The sequence below is a fragment of the Pholis gunnellus genome, assembly GCF_910591455.1.
Source record: "Pholis gunnellus genome assembly, chromosome: 9".
In the NCBI taxonomy this organism is placed as follows: domain Eukaryota; kingdom Metazoa; phylum Chordata; class Actinopteri; order Perciformes; family Pholidae; genus Pholis; species Pholis gunnellus.
In genome coordinates, this window is record NC_136535.1 from 23,222,943 (window position 1) to 23,241,957 (window position 19,015).

Sequence of the window (19,015 nt, forward strand, 5' to 3'; positions counted from 1 at the left end):
TGAGGGTGCTCAGGTGTTTTGTAGTTTGGTGGCAGAGCCACAGGGGTCCTGGGGTGTCTGTGGCCCTCGTCCAATTAGATGGTAATGTTGATGTTTTATGGCTTTTTACATCTAAGGCCATGTGAGCTTGCTCTTATCACCTACTGCAATCAGGCTGCAGATTGCTCTGCAACATAAGCAGGCCAGATCCCTTTGTTTCAAAGCACATGGTCAGAAGCACATGGTCCCATCAGTAACAAGTATAGTTTGATTTACTTATTTTCAGGCAGGGTCAAAACCGGGAGATCGGTCAATCAGGCAAACAATTCAAAAAAAGGGCAGGCAGAGAATCCAAGGTCGAAAACAGGCAGACAGGGTCGGAACAGACAGATCAGATATTGAAAGGAGGATAACGCCGGAGAGCTTGGCAGTAACACACGAGACAATCTGACAGAGGGAAATTGCTGCAGGTGAGTTGGGCGTGGAAGACTAGGTGAGGGGAATGAGTGATGATAGGGTGTGAGTGACAGGACCTGAAACACCAGGAGTTAGATAATCAGACAGGCAAGATAAGAACAATCTAAGATCAAGATAAATTTATGACAAAGACTGTAATTACATGTCTAGAATCAATCAAATGAGGTGCAGGAGCAGGTTTGATTAATCAAGTTGGGGAGGGAGCTACTTTCAGGTAGACAAGTGATGTGATCTGATTTGAAGATAAGATAAAGTTCACTCTTATGCACGTTTGAATAGAGATAATTTGACAATAAAAACATATACATTTATGTGAATCTATAAAGAAGCAAACTTGATAGGTGTTTTAGAATAAATAAATGTTTTTCTCGTTGTTTCTTGCAGTCAGATTATTTTTAATATTAGTATTTTGCTCAAATGAAGGACATGTAATGGGATGTTCTTTAAAATGTAGTTCTTGGTTCATGTTCTTTTATGATGATATCCACTACGTATACGTAGTACAATAAAAAACAAACATTGTTCCTGGAGAAGCAAACTCAGACGCAGTGTCAGTGATATGCGGGTAGTTATGGCCAGTTGACAAGAGAGTACAGGCTACAGTTATCCCTCTATGACAACTTGTTGCCCTCAGGCAACAAATTTACTTTTTGCACCACACACCTCCCTTTTAATTATTTTTAAGAATGTTGAAAGGAGCAGCTGATGGCGGTTTGGCAGATGACATCTAGTTTATTGATGAGCCTTTTGGAGGCGGACCTGTAGATTACATCACCGCAGTCTAAGATGGGACGGACTGTTAGAGTGAATAAAAGAGGCTTTGCTACGGTACAGATAACCAACTTTTGATCTGACTTGCCAGATACCCAGGTACTGATAAGAATCCACAGATTAGAGTTCTGGTCCATCCAGGGAGCAGTTTGAGGTAAGTGTTTGTTGAAAACCATTCATTTTGTTTTGGTCGTGATGAATTTCACTCTTTTGCATGTTTGAGTAGAGAAAACTTGACAATACATTTGTGTGAACCTTTAAAGAAACATACTTGATAGGTGTTTTAGAATATGACATTTTTAGAAATAGAAATGTGTTATAGCATGTCTGTAATCAATCAAATGAGTTGCAGGTGTAGGTTTGATGAATCAAGTTGGGGAGGGACCTACTTTCAGGTCGACAAGTGATGTGATCTGAGTAGAAGATAACATAAAGTTCACTCTTTTGCTGTTTGAATAGAGATAACTTGACCATAAAAACATGTACATTTATGTGAATCTATAAAGAAACATATTTGATAGGTGTTTTAGAATAAATAAATAAATGTTTTTTCTCGTCGTTGCCAGCAGCTACTTTTAATATTCGTATTCTGCTCAAATGAAGGACTTGTAATGAGATGTTCTGTCAAATTAAGGTCTTAGATCATGTTTTTTATGATGATATCCACTGAAATTTGCAGACAATGGACAAAAGGACATTCAATTGGCAAAAATATGCACAATATGTCACACTAGAAAATGCATTTCCTGCTGAAAATGCGTTGGAATGCTGAAAGCTGAAAGCTGAAATTAATTGCAAAAACATTCCTGAAAATAGATATCCAATTCAAAAAAAGAATTGCAAAAAGCTTAATAATTCAAAAATTTTTAAAGATTACAAATTGCTGAAAATACAGAAATGGGAGACTACCTGTCTGAAAAATGTTGAAGCCCGAAAGCATTTGAACTGCACTGCTGAAAACCCTTCCAGTTGAAATGTTGAACTATGGTGTCATTAGCTGAAAGTATGAAGAAGAAGAAGAAGGCTTTGAAAGTTGAGGAAGTTTAAGAGGATTTGAAAATATTCTCCGTTCACATCCCATTCAAAAAAAAATTGCAAATTCAAAAAGTTTAAAGATTAGAAATATTAGCTGAACATTTTGATATATGAACGGTTTCTGTAGCTTAAAATATGAAGGAGCAGAAGCGTTTGAAAAAATGTACAGAAGAAATATAATGAAAATATAAGGAAGAATAAAGAACAGGGTAACAATAGTTGTTGGAATGCTTACAGCATTCCAACAAATATAATAACTGAATCTGTGCTTGCTGCACAATACAAATTTACTGAGTAAATAACCTAATTTATTTAAACTTGTTTTATTTGATAATGCAAGATCAATCTCACCCACATTTGTTTTTTATTCCTACACATGACATAATGCAGAAAGAATCCCTGTATCACTGTCGACAAATCATGCATTATCGCACAAGCTGATTGCAATAATCCTTCTTCTCTCACAGGACAGCCTGACAATCCACCATCACAACTTACCTCTGACTCAACACTATTCTTCTGCAATCATGCAGTCTTGCCAAAAATGTCAAACCTGCAGCTCATCAATGCTTCCCACCATGTCCACCCGATTCACTCGGTCCTACATGTCCCTGATGAGAGGCATTGGGGAGCTGGACATCAATGGCCCCAGTGTTCCCAGTGAGCTGTTGCTGACTGGAGCGCATGCTTTTCCTTTAGCAATAAACAGCGATGGCCAGATCCTGATGGCAGCCTCTCAGTACGGCCGTGGGAGGATTGTGGTCCTGGGTCATGAGAGCTACATGTATGACTTTCCTGCTCTGACAGCGAACGCTCTGACCTGGCTGAGAGGAGATGTATCCGACAACCTGTCTGTGGGGGTCTACAAAACCGCCACGAAAGCCACTGATAAACTCTGCAAATGCAGCTTCCCATCCACAGTTGTTGGGGCCTTCAGTGAGAACCGGAATGTTGGTGTGTACGTGACGGACGGCTACCACGTCGATCCAGACGTGAAGGACCTGGTGGCTTTTCTGAAAGCTGGAGGAGGAGTGCTGATGGGAGGGCAGGCGTGGAGCTGGGTTCAACAACACCCTAAGGAGGACCCAACTCTAAATTATCCAGGGAACAAAGTGTCCGCTGTGGCTGGGATCTACATTACTAAGCATTGTGGGAAGAAAGAGATCCTGTCTGTCCCCCCACAGATCCCACCCTCCTGGATGGCTTTACGGTAAGTGTATACTCCTCTTCTATTTCAAATGTGGGACTTTTCTGTTAATCTAAAATCTGCTCCATGTGTGGCCCTCATCATTAATACCAAATTATACAGCTCGATCACTGAAGCAATTTACATTGTTTAATTGTCATTTAAAATACATTGCATTGTTTTGTCTAATGAGCAGGTTGTAATATTCCAACCCTTAATCCACGGCAGGAGCATAATACGACACATTTCATTTATTATACATAACCTTTGTAGGTTTACTTACTTAAGAACATTTTACAAGATTTTCTTTGTTGAAATTCTGCTTGATGCAGCAAACAAATCTAGATCATCTCACTGACATTTGTTCCTGTGATTAGGCTAATTCATTGAGCATTTCTTTTCACATATGTTGCTTCTTTACTCAATGTTGTATAACTTTTAAACTATTTAAAATTGTTTAATATCTTGTCAAGCATTTTGCAACCGTAGCTTTGAAAAGTCCTATATAAATAAAGTTTATTATTACTGAAAAAATTATGTAATAATACTGGTACAGGGCACGAGGATGATGGACGTCTTCTTCTCCTGGTCCACCCGTCAACTTCTGTGTCTCGCTTTCTCCCACCTGTTTTCCCTAATACAGTGTCGGTAAGGATTTTGCCGATGACCTCAAGTTCTTACTCCAGGGGGTTTCAGAGTTTGACATCAGCCATGATATTTGCGCTTCTTTGGCTGTGGTCCACGGCCCGCTGGCATTCCCCATTGGTACCACTGAGGATGGGCGAGTATTCCTGGCAGGAACCTACTATGGGAAGGGACGAGTCATCTTGGTCACACATGAAGCTTTTCTGAAAGAAAAGGTACTGTTTAAATTTCTTTATTTGAACAGAAATCGTTCATTGTAAGTTAAATTGAGCACGTAGTAAAAACTCTTTCTAACTCTTTTCATTACAGAAACTGACTTCATTTTGGAACAATGCCATTGGTTGGCTGGACCAAGGCCGGAAGGGGGTTGTTGGTGTTGAGCCACGCCTTCTCCTCGAGTCAGGGGTAAAGCATGAGGAGACGGAGTTTAAGAAAGACCTGAGTGTATTCGTTCGTACAGTGTACGGTGCCGATCGTATGGAGGAAATCCAAAACTTTGTGGCAGAAGGAGGAGGTCTGCTGATTGGTGGACATGCCTGGAACTGGGCATGTGGTCACCCTGGGCAAAACACAATGACGGATTACACAGGTATGATAATGCACCACAAAAGTTTTATTCTGTGGTTCCCATTTCAACACCTGGTGATGTAGGATTGCTCAGCATATTCATGTGATATCGTACTGTACTGACACTTATCAGTCACATGTAAATTCAGCCCCACATAATGCTTTCCACAGCGCTAAATACTATCATTTTCAGTGTCAAAGTACAGCAGAAATGACAGTGGTGGGGTTCAAAAAGGAGGATGGTTAATCTGCAGCCTAAGTGATTATTGTGGTTCCTTATCAGCAGTTTACTGCTTTATACCGTACATATAACACACCTTCATAAACCTAAGTTAAAAAAGAGTATAGACATAAGAGTACAGAGACACAAAAAGGCTATTTTGGAGTTATTTAAATGTTGGGGGACCAGTAGATCAGGTGATATTTGTTTTAACTGTGTTTCAGGAAACAAGATCCTGAACAAAATGGGCTTGAGCCTGTTGCCGACATTCATGAAGGAAAGATCCTACAAGGTGTATACCGAGGACAAGAAAGACAAAGGCTACTTCCTCACTCGTCTGCGTCTCTTTGCTGATCATGTTCTCCAGGGTGGAAAACTTGAGGAGGAACTCCTTCAGCAACTGGGCGTGGATTGCTCCAACTACTTGCCAATGAAGGCTTATGACAACTACTCCTACATACGGGTGTTGTCCGTCCTTACTGATGTATTGAAGTCAAGCGGTATTCCACAGGTGGGTCATGAATGACTTTTGAGTCTATGATTGAATATATGTAATGTTATGAATTACAAAAAAATATATGGTGATTGTTCTTAGTTGTTATGGTGACAAACACATCAGTGGGGCTGTAAAGTGTTGTTGCAGCTCGCCGGGACGGATGGCTAGTAAGCAGGAAATTGGCCAGAGTAGCATGGCAGAACTAGGACGCTAGCTAACTAGCCAGCTATCTGCTAGCTAGCTAGTTTGCTAATTCCTCGATACTTAAATGCTACACTGGTTACAAAAAATGAGCTGGACAAAGTTGTCAGTCAACTGCTCGTTTAGTCGTTACTGCAAAATCTCGACTCCTGTGAGTCTGCGACTTGCTGTGAGTATGTTTAGTTTGTACGAAAGTTAGCCGGCTACATACGCTACCTATTGCACCTTCATCAACTCTACACTAGAATCACATTATTCACACTGACACTGACATTATTTGGTGATGGTCTGAATTCACAGCCTCCACCTCCCAGTACAATAAATCTGGGCATGCCAGTCTGTCTGACATTAGCATCCACACTCCTGTCTCCCTTATATTCACCCTCAAACAAACACAGCCTCTCCCGCCTAATTTCAAAGGACTGAGATATGAATTTAGAGAGCTGTTGAGAGGCAATTGAAATGCTCCCAATCTTGGATCTTGCACCTTTAAACATACTGTACTTTTCACATTCAAAAGTGTTTTGCAACTACGAATGCCCTTTGTTGTCATCACTAAGCTAGGCCTATTCATTCATATTGTTGCTCTCACTGGAAACTTGTTGGCTATCAACCAATCAGATTGTGTTTTAAGATTACTCATGTTCACTTTATTTCAAGGTGAGTGAGAAGAACCCTGTGAAGACACCCAAAGAACATCTACTTCTCAGATTGGGGAGAGAGGTCTATAATGTGTCCCAATATCATGATGTCCTGCTGCCCTTCCTCATCAAGCCTTTGATGCCAACAGTGGGAACCCAAAGGATCATGATTAGTGCTAACACAGCAGGTCAGATGTAGTGTGTGTGTGGTATTACATTGCATTCACATGAAGGCCGTTACATTTTTCTTGTGACTTAAATGGACCTTTTTGCTCATTTTTATGTGTGCCAGGAGAGGAGACTTGGATCAGTACAGGCCTGTACCTCTATCCTGGTATGAGGACTGAGATGATCGTACCAGCAAACCTTGTCAACATGAAGTGGAAGGTACGGTGTTTTTGTCAATGTTCTGGTAATTTATACCTCTAAGTCAGGTCTGTTTTGTCAATAAAGCCCCAAATCACAAACGTATCTTGTACATTTCACCTCTATTAATATCCTTTTATGCCTCAATTTATTCATGCTATTCTGGCTTGTTTTATATCCATTGACTTACATGCATCTCCTACAAAATCTAACTTTTCTTGCTGTTTTTCCAAGAAGTAACACATATCCATGTCTCCCTCAGATCCAGGTCGGTTGTCAAACCTTCCACCTGAATGCCGAAGAGTTGAAGAGAGCACCTCATGTTTATGAGCAATTTCCTGTCATCTCAGAGAAGGTGCAGGTGTGGAACCTGTGGGGGGGACTTATCTACCTGTTGGCTCCACCCAACACAAAGGTGGAGGGGGCAGAGGTCATAGTGCAGATGGCTGTACCTGCTCCTTATTACATGTCAGGTGAGTGTGTGTCACTGTCTGTTCATGCTCCACAAAGGACTGTAAGGAAAATCTAGATCACATCGTGCAGCAGTATGAACATTTGTTGCCTGAAAAGAAAGTTTCTTGTCTAGTTTACTTCTTCTTCTTTTTTTTTTTCAATAACCTGTTAGGGGCCCAGAGGGCTGTTGAGCACTTGTTGACTGACTCAACTCAGTTTACTCTTTTCTTTTTCAGGTAGCTTTCAACAAACATGTTTTTTTTATTTTATTGAGTTATGTTAGTTTGATTTCATAAAAAAAAAAGAAGGACAATGTACATTATTCAACATCCAAACAAATGGAAATGTTAAACCAGAGTATGTATTGGTTTCGTGTCAATGTTTTGGGGAAATACTTTTTTTCCGGGCGACATTATTCAACAAAACGAAAGTTAAGTTGAGGCAACAAAACCGTCACGGACGCAGTGCCGAGTGCCTGTCTCGTGGTTGAAAGTCCTGTGTTTGTTTGTTGGACCCATCAACCTCCTCTTCTGCCCACCGTATGTGGTCTTTCTCGATACATAATACTACTACACGTTATTTCCAATACCCTAATAAACAAAAGCCCACTACTTTACTTCTTTTATGAGTATGTTGTATTCATGAAACCCATTTAGTAAAAGAAGCAATGTTTTCTTTGAAACATGCAGTTGTTGGCATGAGGACGTCATGCTGTATTTACAGTCTGCCTACAATGGTGCTTTTGACAAAAAATACTATAATTCAAAGCTTTGTTTTGATTGCACTCCAACCTCGTCCCTTTGTTTGTTTCAGGCGTGACGACAGCAGCTCATTGGTCGTGGCTGCGCAAATCTCCTTCACCGTGGGCAGAGCTGGAGTTTGACAACATCGTCCTCACTGTGCCAACAGACGTTGTTCGAGACCTGGAGTGCCTTAAGGGTGTGGAAGCACTTTGGAATGACATCATGAAGGGCGTCGCAGATCTGTCTGTCATACCGCACAGATTTACCCGCAAAGAACGCATTGTAGCAGATGTGCAGATCTCGGCTGGTAAGTGTGTTTTGCTGTCGCATACTCACATGTTCAATCAAAGGATGTCTTCGCAGCATGTGCTTAAAAAAAAAAAGAATGGTGTTTGCATTATTTAAACTGTTTAGAAATAAATACAATTTAAAGAAAAAACTTCTTCTGTCTTGGACCCAGATCTACGGTGGTCGAATAGTGTCGTACACAAGCAAGGGCCACAACGCAACACAAGTTAGCAACAACAAATGTTGACTACTGACTATTATTGCCGGCAGACTATTATTCGGTGTGTTCGGGATGAGCCAGGCCTGCGCAGAATCATTGATCGTCGCGCAATACATACTGATTAGATTTGTGTCGGACTTGATCCAGACTCTGATGTCATGCAACGATAACGTCACGAGATCAAAGCGACCACAGTTTTTAGAGCCAGGCGCCGCAGCTGTTTTTGATTGCTCTATATTATATTAGGTACCATGTGTGTTATATTGTGTTGTGTGGTTTAGACAAGCCCCACATAAATGCAATGATAATGTACTGTCGATACAACTATTTTCATACTATTGTACAGAATAATATATTTCATACCATATATTGACAAGTTTTGTAAAAAGGAATATGTTAGGCTGATGTTAATGATGAGCTAATGTAACTTGTGCTCACTTGAGCTCATCAGTTCACAAATGGCAACTCCTCTCCAGTGTTGCCAGATCAGATTGACAGTGTCCAGCTCAATCACAACCTAAAACCTGCCAAATTCAGACAAAAGCCCATATTTCATCGACCCGCCCGACGCTATTTTACCCAGCCCAAAAGTAATGAAAAGTAGCCAAATAGGACGGAAACCAGCTCTGCGTACGACCATGTCCCGAAGACATCTCTGTTAATGTGCATTGCTATTGAAAAGTCAAACACGTGTTTGTGTTTCTAACGTCTCTCCGTCCAGGTTGGTTGCACGCAGGGTACCCTATGATGATGAACTCATCTAGATCAACTGAGCTGGTCAAACCAGGGGAGGCAAGGACCAAAGGCCTGTGGGGACAAATTCATGGACTGGGACAAAACCAACAGAGAAGCTGCTGGGAGTTCCCACCACACACCACATACGCCACAAGCAACCTGTGGTCAGTGTATGTGCATGAAGAGGTGCTGGGGATCAACAGGGCAAAGGTGGAGTAAAACACTTTTATCTTGGACACACATTTTATTTGTTTTTTCTGTGATCACATTTTCATAACCGGACATCTCAGTCCGGTTATTTCCCCTTGGTTAACATCATGATATGATTCCTTCAATGCAGGCTAGTCCATCTCTGACCTTGGAAAGTCGGACGAATTCTGTTGAGAAGTTTGTTGAAGAGGGCAAGGAGCTCAGCGACTGGACAGCGTTTGTGGCTCTGGAGACATACATGCAGGTGAAAGGGAATTGCTGTGTTTTAAATTCTGTAGAGAAGCTATGCTTGGGTCCCCATTTATCCAGCATCGAAACCCAGGAAATGCAAGTAAGGCTTTAAGTCTAAAGTCATGCCGCTGCCCCTATGAGGCTGTAGATGGAATAGAACATTTAATTTCTTTTGTGAGTGATGGGAAGATCATTTTGGGTTAAAACAAATCCAAGTTTAGTCTGATAAATTCACCAATTTGCAGCGGTTTACCCTCTGTACTGTGCACAATACTCCTCAGTATTACCTGCACACCATCAAGCTCAGGTGACCTTTACCAGTTTTTGGTGTAATGCGTCAGCTTCAGCTGCACTTTGTCGGCCTGAGCAGTTGTTAGTTTTATGGCTGAATTTAGTAGCGTATGAGATATTGTTTACATTGTTTGCATGTTCATGTCAATATGCTTAAAGTACAGCTGATAGCACAATCTTGTCATATCGGAACACTTTTCATGTCAACGTTTAGATTTTAATTATAAATGGTAAACTGATTTAACCTACTTGATGCTTCATAAAGGGAAAGTTTCCATCCGATAAATGTTGAGATATTTCCCTCTGAACTATCTTGATGGATTGATGGACTGAGTGACATTACAGCCCCGTTGTCGTGCGACTAAAATAGCCTCTAATAATAATAATAACTTTCATTCTGCCACCAACCCACTGTGTTTTCCCTCAACCTCTGTCTCCTTCCATGCAGCTCCAGGAAAAGTTTGGCTGGAATGCCTTTAAGAAGGTGTTTGCTGCCTACCACAAGATGACCGACTTTCCCTGTGACAACGACGGAAAGATGAACCTGTATGCTGTGACTTTCTCCCAGACTGTCGGGATGAACCTGTGTGAATTCTTTAGGGCCTGGAGCTGGCCCATAGGCACAGCTACTGAGGAGAAACTCTCCGAGCTGGATCCCTGGGACGACCACCCCATGGTCGAGTATGATGCGCCACTTAACTGAACTGACACATCAGTGAGGTGTTACGTGTCATCATATGTAAGAGTCGCTGCCAATCTTTCAGACTGCAGCTGATTAAAATTGCAGAGAGGTGGGTGGTGGTTTCTAAATGGGAATACATTTCTATAATGGGCTTATTTTTTATTATTGTAGGAGTTTTTGCGCAAAAGAATAGTAATAATCTTTATAACCAACTAAAAAGATTCACATTACAGGTCTAGGTCTGTTCATGAAGGCTCTAAAGATGGTGATTCCCTCAGAATGTGCAGCTGAAATCAGTATAATACTGCTGGTTGAGCTGTAAAATCAAAACTATGAACTGAAACACTCACAGCAGAGTTGTTCCCTTTGGGTTCATCACTATGATCGACTCCCTTCACATTCCACACATTCTAAATATATTAATGTTGCTTAAAGCAGCAAAATAAGTTTTTCTGAAACCATCATAACATCAGGAGAAGCATAAGTAAAAAGGTATATTCTAATTGAAAAGTACAACTTCTTTCAGAGTCATATTACTTTTAATAGTTTTACAGATATCTGGATGTTTCTTTTGTGATTCAGTAAGTTTTTGTCATTGATCATTTGCTCTCAAGGTGTTTAAAGTTACTCTATATATACTTAAACATCAATTCCTGTAATTGCTTCTTGGGTTCTTGGGTGTTTTTTCATACATTAAACCTGAAGGGTTGGTTCATCTTTTTGACAAGACACGAAATTAATTTCTGTCATTCATTTAATCAAACAATATATTCATGTAAATGACAGTTAGTGATTCAGGCTGTGTTCCTAAGACAGACACTTGCTATGTTTTTCCTTTGCTGTCAATAAAAAAGACAAATAAACAGTCATTGTGTCCCTCTATTTATTTGTATTCATCTATTTGTGGTTGAATGAGAAGAATATTAAAGAATGTATTAGTCTTAAGGCTGTTACATGTTAACATGCACCATAGCGGGAACAGTGTGAAATGATCTTTTCCGTCATCCTTTATTATCTCTTACGCCCTGCAGTTGTTGTAAAACAGCTCCCCTACTGGCTGATCGGAGAACTGCTGGAGGAATTCTCCCAGTTCATCCAGTGAGAGCTTCTCCACCCAGTTGTCCTCCGTGTTCCTCGCCGTGGCAGCGCCACTCTGAACGGGTCTGCTGTTGTTGTCCACGCAGCAGTAGGCGTTCCACAGGTAGTCTGGGATGTTGACGCGCTTCACATTGTTCTTCACAATCCAGTTGTCTGCAGAGGGAATGGCGCCAACCAGCACGAAGGCCTTGGAGCACTTGTCCCGGAAAAGTTCAGTGAGCTTGGACTCGTGGATCCTCCAGGCGTTCTGGTTCATTTTGGGGTTCTGAGGAACCACGTTGGTGAGGGTGAAAGTGGCATTGCGGCTCGGGACTGTAAGAGAGAGGAGTGGAGGATTACAGGAAGTTACACTAGAATTGAAGTTATGTATTGTAAACGTGGCTTGATAGCATGCAGAGGAAGAGAGAGAAAGACCAATATGTGTCTAGTAGCTTCATTATTCTCATTCTACCAGGTTTAAAATTCCACCCAAATTGTTCTTTAAACGTGTTAAATTATAAACCAAGGCTACAGCAGCTGCAATCTTGAGGATAATGGTTGTTTTGTACCTATTATAATATTAATCAGATATCCGCTACTATTTGAACAATAATTATTCTTATAGTAGTTTTAATAAGAATGTGCTTGTTTTTCGGTTGCACATAACAGATAATAGATACAAGTAAGGGATTATATTAACTGAAAAAAAAAATACAAACATATTTTCAGAGATATTTTCTTTTTTTTACAATCTTGTGATAACAAGCTTGAGATCGTACCATATTTAGAGGATGCAGATGAAGGAATCATTTCATGTCAAACACATTCATTTCATGATCACAAGTAAATACAAAATGGGAAATAATTATAAGCAATTCCCTTAATGCAATTCTTAATCTCTATGTAAAACATTAATATAAGTATAAAACAGACTTGGCAATTAGTAGTTAAGTATTTGCAAATATCCTCTGTTATTAACTGCATGATTTTACACTGAAATAAGATTCTAGATATTTATCTGCGTACAGCCTCCCAGCGCTGCCTTAATTAAGGTTATGATAACGGACACCAATTTACGAAATCATAGACACCGGAAAGTAACTCAACCGTGATTCAGTGTTACGTATTGATGCAAAGTTTAGCTGTAAAGATTACGTTTGGATACAGAAGGCTATTATTCCTTCATTCTATTGTATCACAGCAAAATAGTCTTGAATGCAAATATATACATGTGTGAAATCTGAGTAAAAGCAACATTCAATATCAAGTAAGTGAACTTCTACAGTGAGGGCTATCAACTACAGATAGAGCCATGCTGCCATTGGAATCATCACTGTAAAACCTCGTACAGTTTCAGCAATTATTGACTGGATTATAATTTGGTGGATAAATTGTGTGGGCATCATACATTTTCTCTCTTAATATCACATAATAAACAACAAACTAACTTAAAGTTACTACAACAAACTTTCCTTTTGTGTTGATTTTGGCGGTCCCTCTGGACAAAAGTGGTAGTGTTTCCGAGCACCAGCGTCCCTGTGGAAAACCTCTCATTTTGCTTCAGCAGGGTCTGACAGTCTACCCCTCTCAGTCCTGGTTGTGGTTCTCCTGCGCCTCCCTTTTCTCCAGCGGGGCCCAGCAATACGGCCTGGGCCTCCAGCAGTGTAGTGTTGGTGCCGCCATATGAGGATTATGGTTTCATAGTTAAAAGTTCCTCACAGGAACATTAAATGACAAGTATGGGAATTTGTGTGAATGCCACTGGACAAAATAAAAGAAGTAATCATTTCACTGTAGAGCATTGATTTAAAGTAATAATCAAACACTTGTATCAGAGGTTTCCAATCCAGCACATCAGGTGGGGGGGGACGTTGAACTCAACTGACATCTTTGCCCCCAAAAATCACCCATGTTCAACCTCCATTACCTGCGTGGTGTCCATTGGGGTTGAGGTGACCACGGTCGAAGCCAGAGTGTGTGTAATCCTCATTCAGGGCCTGTTTCTCTCCTTGGTAGACTCCAGGGTGGTCCTTCCCCAGCCAGTAGCCGTCCTTCATCTCTGCTTGCCAGGACATGTTTACCAGCTGCAAGGCAATAACCCCTCAGATTTAAATGTACGTGTACACGGGGTGTCACTGTGACTCATATGGTATTATATACTGAAAGATATTAATGCATTACGGTGGATTCATGTTGAATATGACATTGTAAAATTACAGTAAATTACTGGCAGCAGCTTTGCCATTAAGCTTCTGCACAATACAGTATCTCTACTGTATCCAAAGAATACAGCAGCTTGAGTTACAATCACTGCTCTGTTACTGTACGATTCTGTTCTCTCCATACTTGATATCTGTGACACACATTCTGCTGATTTTGTCCATATCAATGCCGTAGATGCACATATACAATACACACGAACCTGAGGCTCTACAAACCACCTTTTCTCCCTGCCTCCTCCATTGCTGGGCTGGAAGTGATAGGCGGCGTAGACGGCAATACGATGGTTAGTGTCATACAGCGTGGCAAAGTGATACCTGGTGGAGCAAAGGTTTATTTTAATGATCCCGGAATCGGAAGTGTCGCAATGGGAAAAAAAATGAGGTGTAAGAAACATTTAGTGCTGCAAAACAATAGTCAGATGTTCTAATCTACATCTAACTGAGTGCACTTGTGAAGTTCACGTTATAATGCCGTATATAAACTAAAGTATAGAGGTCTGATTTCTTTCCCTACCTGTTGCTGAAGCGATGACAGAGACGGGCAGCACCGGGGGTAGAAGCCCCCCACTCTGGCACCTTCTCTTTATAGAAGTAACTCATGCATTCTGGCACATCCTGGGACAAAAAATAAATATATCAAAAATATGCAGGCTTCTAAGTGAGCCACGTGTGCAACACACACACAAACACACACAGATTAGATTTTTTAAAGTTTTTGAGTGAACTGGAATAAGATCACAAACCTCAAAACGCTCCACAACATCTGCATGAACAGAGAAGAGAAGCGAGAGAAGAGCGCACAAAGTTACCAAAGTTTGCATCCTGGACTAAACCTTTGGTATCAGGGATTCTTGACCGTCCTACAGAGTTGAATCAAATACAACAGAATACGTTTTTTATTTAACAATTCAGTGTATGGTATATAATGTAGGTCTACTTAGACAGCTTCAGCCTGCACATGGAAGTGGTTTGTTTGTGCTCTTCATGTTTGTATTTCAACTCACCTGCTGGTGCACCTGTCCGCCGCCACAGTCCGCTCTGAGCAGAAACTGGCTTTTATGTGTGACTTCTCCTCACCTGTCACCCTGTTTGTCCTCTGCTTTTATCTGAACTCCTGCTAACACGTGATGCTTGTGTGCCGGGAACCAGAATTTGGCCAACGCATAAGGTGTTGTTGTGGATGAAGGAGAGCGAGTGTGTAGAAAAAGACTTACAATATTAGCCCTGCTGTAAATCCCAGTGGAATTTGTGAAAGAGTCTGCATGTAAAGAAGACATTTTATGTGACACCAGGATCATGTCATCCAAGTGTACTTTATACTTTTTACTCCACTGCATTTATTTAATAACTTTACACAAGCTCCCCTTAAAATTAGGTCCACCTGCAGCAGCTGCAACATTAATGACCCCACATAGATACTTTGATGATTCAAATCCACTTTTGCTTTTGGTATTTTAAGTAACATTTTGAATGCAGGACTTTTACTTGCTACAAATAATTTCTAACCTGTAATGCTACTTTTGATCCGAGTACTTCTTTCACATCTGGTTTTAAAGCCTTCAGTGTAAGTCATGTATTGTCTAATACTGTATGAAATCAATACACACTGTTTAGTTTTTAACAACTGTCAACTTTCTTGGAAACAAGATCATTTTACAGAGTTACTGTAAGTCAGACTGGGAGTCACAGCTCTGTGGTGTCGGTGAGGTGAGTCATTTAAGCGGAATTTGTGCTCCAGTGAATTTGACAAGTCTCTGACACTATTAATGAGTTCTAATACCATGAAAGCACTCCTGTAATATGATATCAAGTTCACCTCCTGGACATTTCACAACATGTGCATTTTGGCAGTCACTGACAGTCTCCCACGCCCAGCTTTAGGTTGGGTAACACTAAGATATCTGCTCATGTGTTGTTTTTCCCACGGTCAGAGCAGAGGCTAAGTGCACATGTGGACTCCTCCCACTTCTCTAAAGTACTCTGAATTCTATATTTAATCAGCTCCATGCACCCAGAGAGGTCAGGAGGTCAGCTGGAGAAGTGCATCCTGCTGTCGCACAACTATCCCCCCCCTTTGCTCTCTTTCTTCCATCAGCAAGCAGGGCCGGAATCAGCTGGTCCAGGTCAAAATCAAAAGTATTTAATAATTAACAGAAGCTAAATGCAGTTACTAACTGAATCACACTATGAATTACAAAACAAATATATATATTTCATGAAATAGAGGCCCAATCCGCACCACACGACGGACTGGTGTATCTGCCCCATGGTCCGGAGGAGGTCTGATTATCTCCGGGGATTCACAGTTCCTTTGTCCCTCCAAAGTCTCTGAAATGTCTCATATTACACACTTCTTAGCCCATCGATCAGCTCAATGATTGGCTGAACCCTTCGGACTTCAGTCGGCCACTTCCTTGACCAATTCCTCCCCCCTTCTTGAAGGCTGTGCTCAGAAACTCTTCAGCAACATCCCCCTCTCTCTGATTTGTATTACTTCATGGCGGTGTCATAAATTCTCTGGTTTCTCTCACAGTGCACAACAAATTCAGTAACTCTCCTTTTAGTGTGTTTTTCAAGAATGTTTTTGATCCTCTTTTCTTTTGTTTATTTAGTGAGAGACTTCATTGGTTCAGCCTCACTATTTAGTTTAGAAATTCGTTTGGGGACTTTATCATTTAAAAAAGTCAAAACTCCAGCAAAACCTAAGGAGCATAAAGAACAACAGACATGTTGAACCTCATCATGCTACACTGCATCTTAGAACAACGTCCCAATATCAGAATCAGAATCAGCTTTATTCTTCATGTATACATACGAGGAATTTGTTTTTCCGTCGCTCTCAACGTACATACACATGAATAGACAAATAAACAAAAAACAAGGACAACGAAGGTAAGCATAAACATTTAACTACAATGTACACATATACATATATATATAAAAGTATATATATGAACATAAAACACAACAGCAATGTCATTATATGAAGAGTGATCACTGCTGTTGCATTGCAACAACATGATCCTGCTATTAGAAGTGTAATTGTCACTCAAACTCTAAACTAGTTGGTGGATGCTGTGCTGCGGCTGCCCTCTGCCCCCTAAACTGTTCAAATGAGTGAAAATCTGACGATGGGTTTCCCTGCTGGCATCAATGAATCTTAATGTGATTTATAAAGTCATCGTCAATCCGTAGAAATTGTTTTGGATAAAAAGTGGCCCGCTGAAGGTTGACTAATATTGAACTGGATCAAAGCCACAGAGGCTGGTTGATGCCAGAGAAAACACAGATGACACTAAGGATAAGATAAAGAGAGTGGAGCTTTATTTAATCAGCCTTGTATTTTCCCATTACTCTGCTGACGTTTATTTTTCACTCGATCAGTGTACATCTCGCAGTACATGACTGCAAGACAGTAAGCAGCAGTACACAATGTTGTAACTGTGTTTTCTTGGAGTAATCGCTTTATTACAGTTAAGGGGAATAAAATGAACGTAGTTATAAACGATCTTACTATTTGCCTCTCTGGTGCAGATGTAAACAGTAAACATCCAGAGAGGGAAGAAAATGAAGCAAACTAAGGACTCAGATAATAATAAAACAAATTGACAGATTTAAGGAATTTGATTTAAGACTTTATTAGCAATAATTGACAAAGAAATCACATAATCACAGGAAACAATAATTATTGCATTTTTATCTATTTATGTCCACTATACTTTTGCAAATTTCTTCATTCATTTTCTTTCACTTTTCATTTTGGATTTAAATTATGAATAATTGAATTCCTCCTCTCCCTGTGTCCTCTGTGATTGATTGACGGATGTTGCGCAGGTAAAGCGTTACTTTCTTTATTTGTAACAGGCAGCTGTTGTTGCTGAAGTCTGCCTCTAGGTTGCAGTGTTGAATTGTGATTTCAAGTTCACCTCTTGAAGTCTGTTTATTCGTTTTTTTCTGTCTATTTCTTTGCAGATTATTCAAGTGTTCATCCACCTGGAAAACAAAACGCTCCTTCTGCAAACTGATGGTCCAATCAGTGATAGGCGGCGTTATCAACACTCAAAACAAGTAAATTACAGTTTTGTGTCAATAGATGGCTTCACAGCCATAAAACAGCTTCAAAGTGACGACGGTGGCAGATAATCATTAAAGATGACACTCTGAATGACAGGAGAACGTATTAAACCGCCACTATGATGGATTTTAGGGGATGTCTTTTATGTTTTTTCTTTTTTTTTTATTATTTGGCCCAGAAGTTAATTTGAGTGGACTGCATCTTTAATTGACTTGACTAGCGCTTTGTCGCTTGAAAAGATCACAGGGAGTTTGGATCCCCAGACACAGATTTAGTCTAATCCTCGACTCAAAAGCACCCTCAGTCTCTGTCTGTCAACGGGAGCGAATCCAGCGCGGTTCAACGGGAAAACTGTCGGTGGGAGAGACCACAAGACCAGGGGGCAAAAATCAGTCCAGGAAACCATACGCTTCGATTTACATTGATCCTGGTCACTTGATTGATTAGCTGGTTAGACCGTTAATTAACCACTTTGATTGTTAATTGCCTCGGGGCTCTCTGGTTGTATTGATCCTGTGTGGATACTGAAGATTATTGTCGTTGGGTGAATTTGTAAAGGAATCAGCTTTTTAATTTCTCACTGGATGTGGTGTTATTCACATTAACCCTGATGGTGTGTTTGGGGTCCTGGAGCCCTAGAGCTTCACCACTTTTTCCTACTTTTTATAAAAATTATTTGTAAACTTTATTTTGAACAGATATACAGTATATAGAAGCCCGTCACAGAAAGTGTTTTACCTCAGCTGGAGAACCTGGTTAAACACAATAAATGTATTGTGCTCCAAAACTCTGCTTTTTATTGACAGTATGTTAAACGCATGCACTATCCTCCCAAATCCTAAACAGCGCGTCCATTTGAGTTAGTCCTCGATAACTTAATGCCAGGTACATTTATTTGCAAACAAAAGGAAGATATTTACTGTAAATTTAGAAAATGAAATTTGTCCTCATTCCCTGTGAAAACAGTACTTATAATATTGTAGTAATTTCTGTATTTTTTCACCTTCACAAAATACGTATAGTTATAATCAATTGGATCAAGTGTTTTTTGTTTTGTTTTTATCAGGGAAAAAGCACCTGTAATTTGGGAATTTTCACATGAAGATTTTTACTAACACAACAAAATATATTTGGCATTTGGCAAAAAAAAAACATGCCCAGTTGTAAGATTCCATCCTACTTATTGAAGTGCATCATCTCGGCC

At 40.3% G+C, this 19,015-nt stretch overlaps 2 protein-coding genes across 2 annotated transcripts; one reads left to right on the plus strand and one right to left on the minus strand.

Moving 5' to 3' along the window:
* The first annotated feature begins 1,287 nt into the window (after positions 1-1,287).
* Positions 1,288-11,302, plus strand: LOC306701069 (TRPM8 channel-associated factor homolog). The gene is made up of 12 exons (XM_079166303.1): positions 1,288-1,381; positions 2,730-3,472; positions 4,092-4,308; positions 4,403-4,682; positions 5,105-5,391; positions 6,238-6,406; positions 6,511-6,605; positions 6,847-7,057; positions 7,851-8,087; positions 9,010-9,233; positions 9,364-9,477; positions 10,204-11,302. Exons 2-12 carry the CDS (start codon positions 2,790-2,792, stop codon positions 10,456-10,458), a joined length of 2,772 nt encoding a protein of 923 aa, XP_079022429.1. The 5' UTR covers positions 1,288-1,381; positions 2,730-2,789; the 3' UTR covers positions 10,459-11,302.
* LOC306701074 (endonuclease domain-containing 1 protein-like) lies at positions 11,220-14,853 on the minus strand. Its single transcript, XM_079166309.1, has 6 exons — positions 14,741-14,853; positions 14,480-14,596; positions 14,251-14,351; positions 13,937-14,051; positions 13,442-13,598; positions 11,220-11,847 (listed from the first exon to the last, which is right to left on the minus strand). The coding sequence occupies exons 2-6, from the start codon at positions 14,555-14,557 to the stop codon at positions 11,456-11,458; spliced, it is 843 nt and encodes a 280-aa protein (XP_079022435.1). The 5' UTR covers positions 14,558-14,596; positions 14,741-14,853; the 3' UTR covers positions 11,220-11,455.
* Between the last annotated feature and the right edge of the window lie 4,162 nt (positions 14,854-19,015).

Coding starts and splice junctions, on each gene's coding strand:
- LOC306701069 (XM_079166303.1), top strand. CDS start 2,790: ATGCAGTCTTGCCAAAAATGTCAAACCTGCAGCTCATCAATGCTTCCC. Junction 8,088..9,009: donor AGATGTGCAGATCTCGGCTG/GTAAGTGTGTTT, acceptor CTCTCCGTCCAG/GTTGGTTGCACGCAGGGTAC. Junction 9,234..9,363: donor TGGGGATCAACAGGGCAAAG/GTGGAGTAAAAC, acceptor CCTTCAATGCAG/GCTAGTCCATCTCTGACCTT.
- LOC306701074 (XM_079166309.1), bottom strand. CDS start 14,557: ATGCAAACTTTGGTAACTTTGTGCGCTCTTCTCTCGCTTCTCTTCTCT. Junction 14,352..14,479: donor ATGTTGTGGAGCGTTTTGAG/GTTTGTGATCTT, acceptor TTTTTGTCCCAG/GATGTGCCAGAATGCATGAG. Junction 14,052..14,250: donor TGTCATCGCTTCAGCAACAG/GTAGGGAAAGAA, acceptor TTGCTCCACCAG/GTATCACTTTGCCACGCTGT.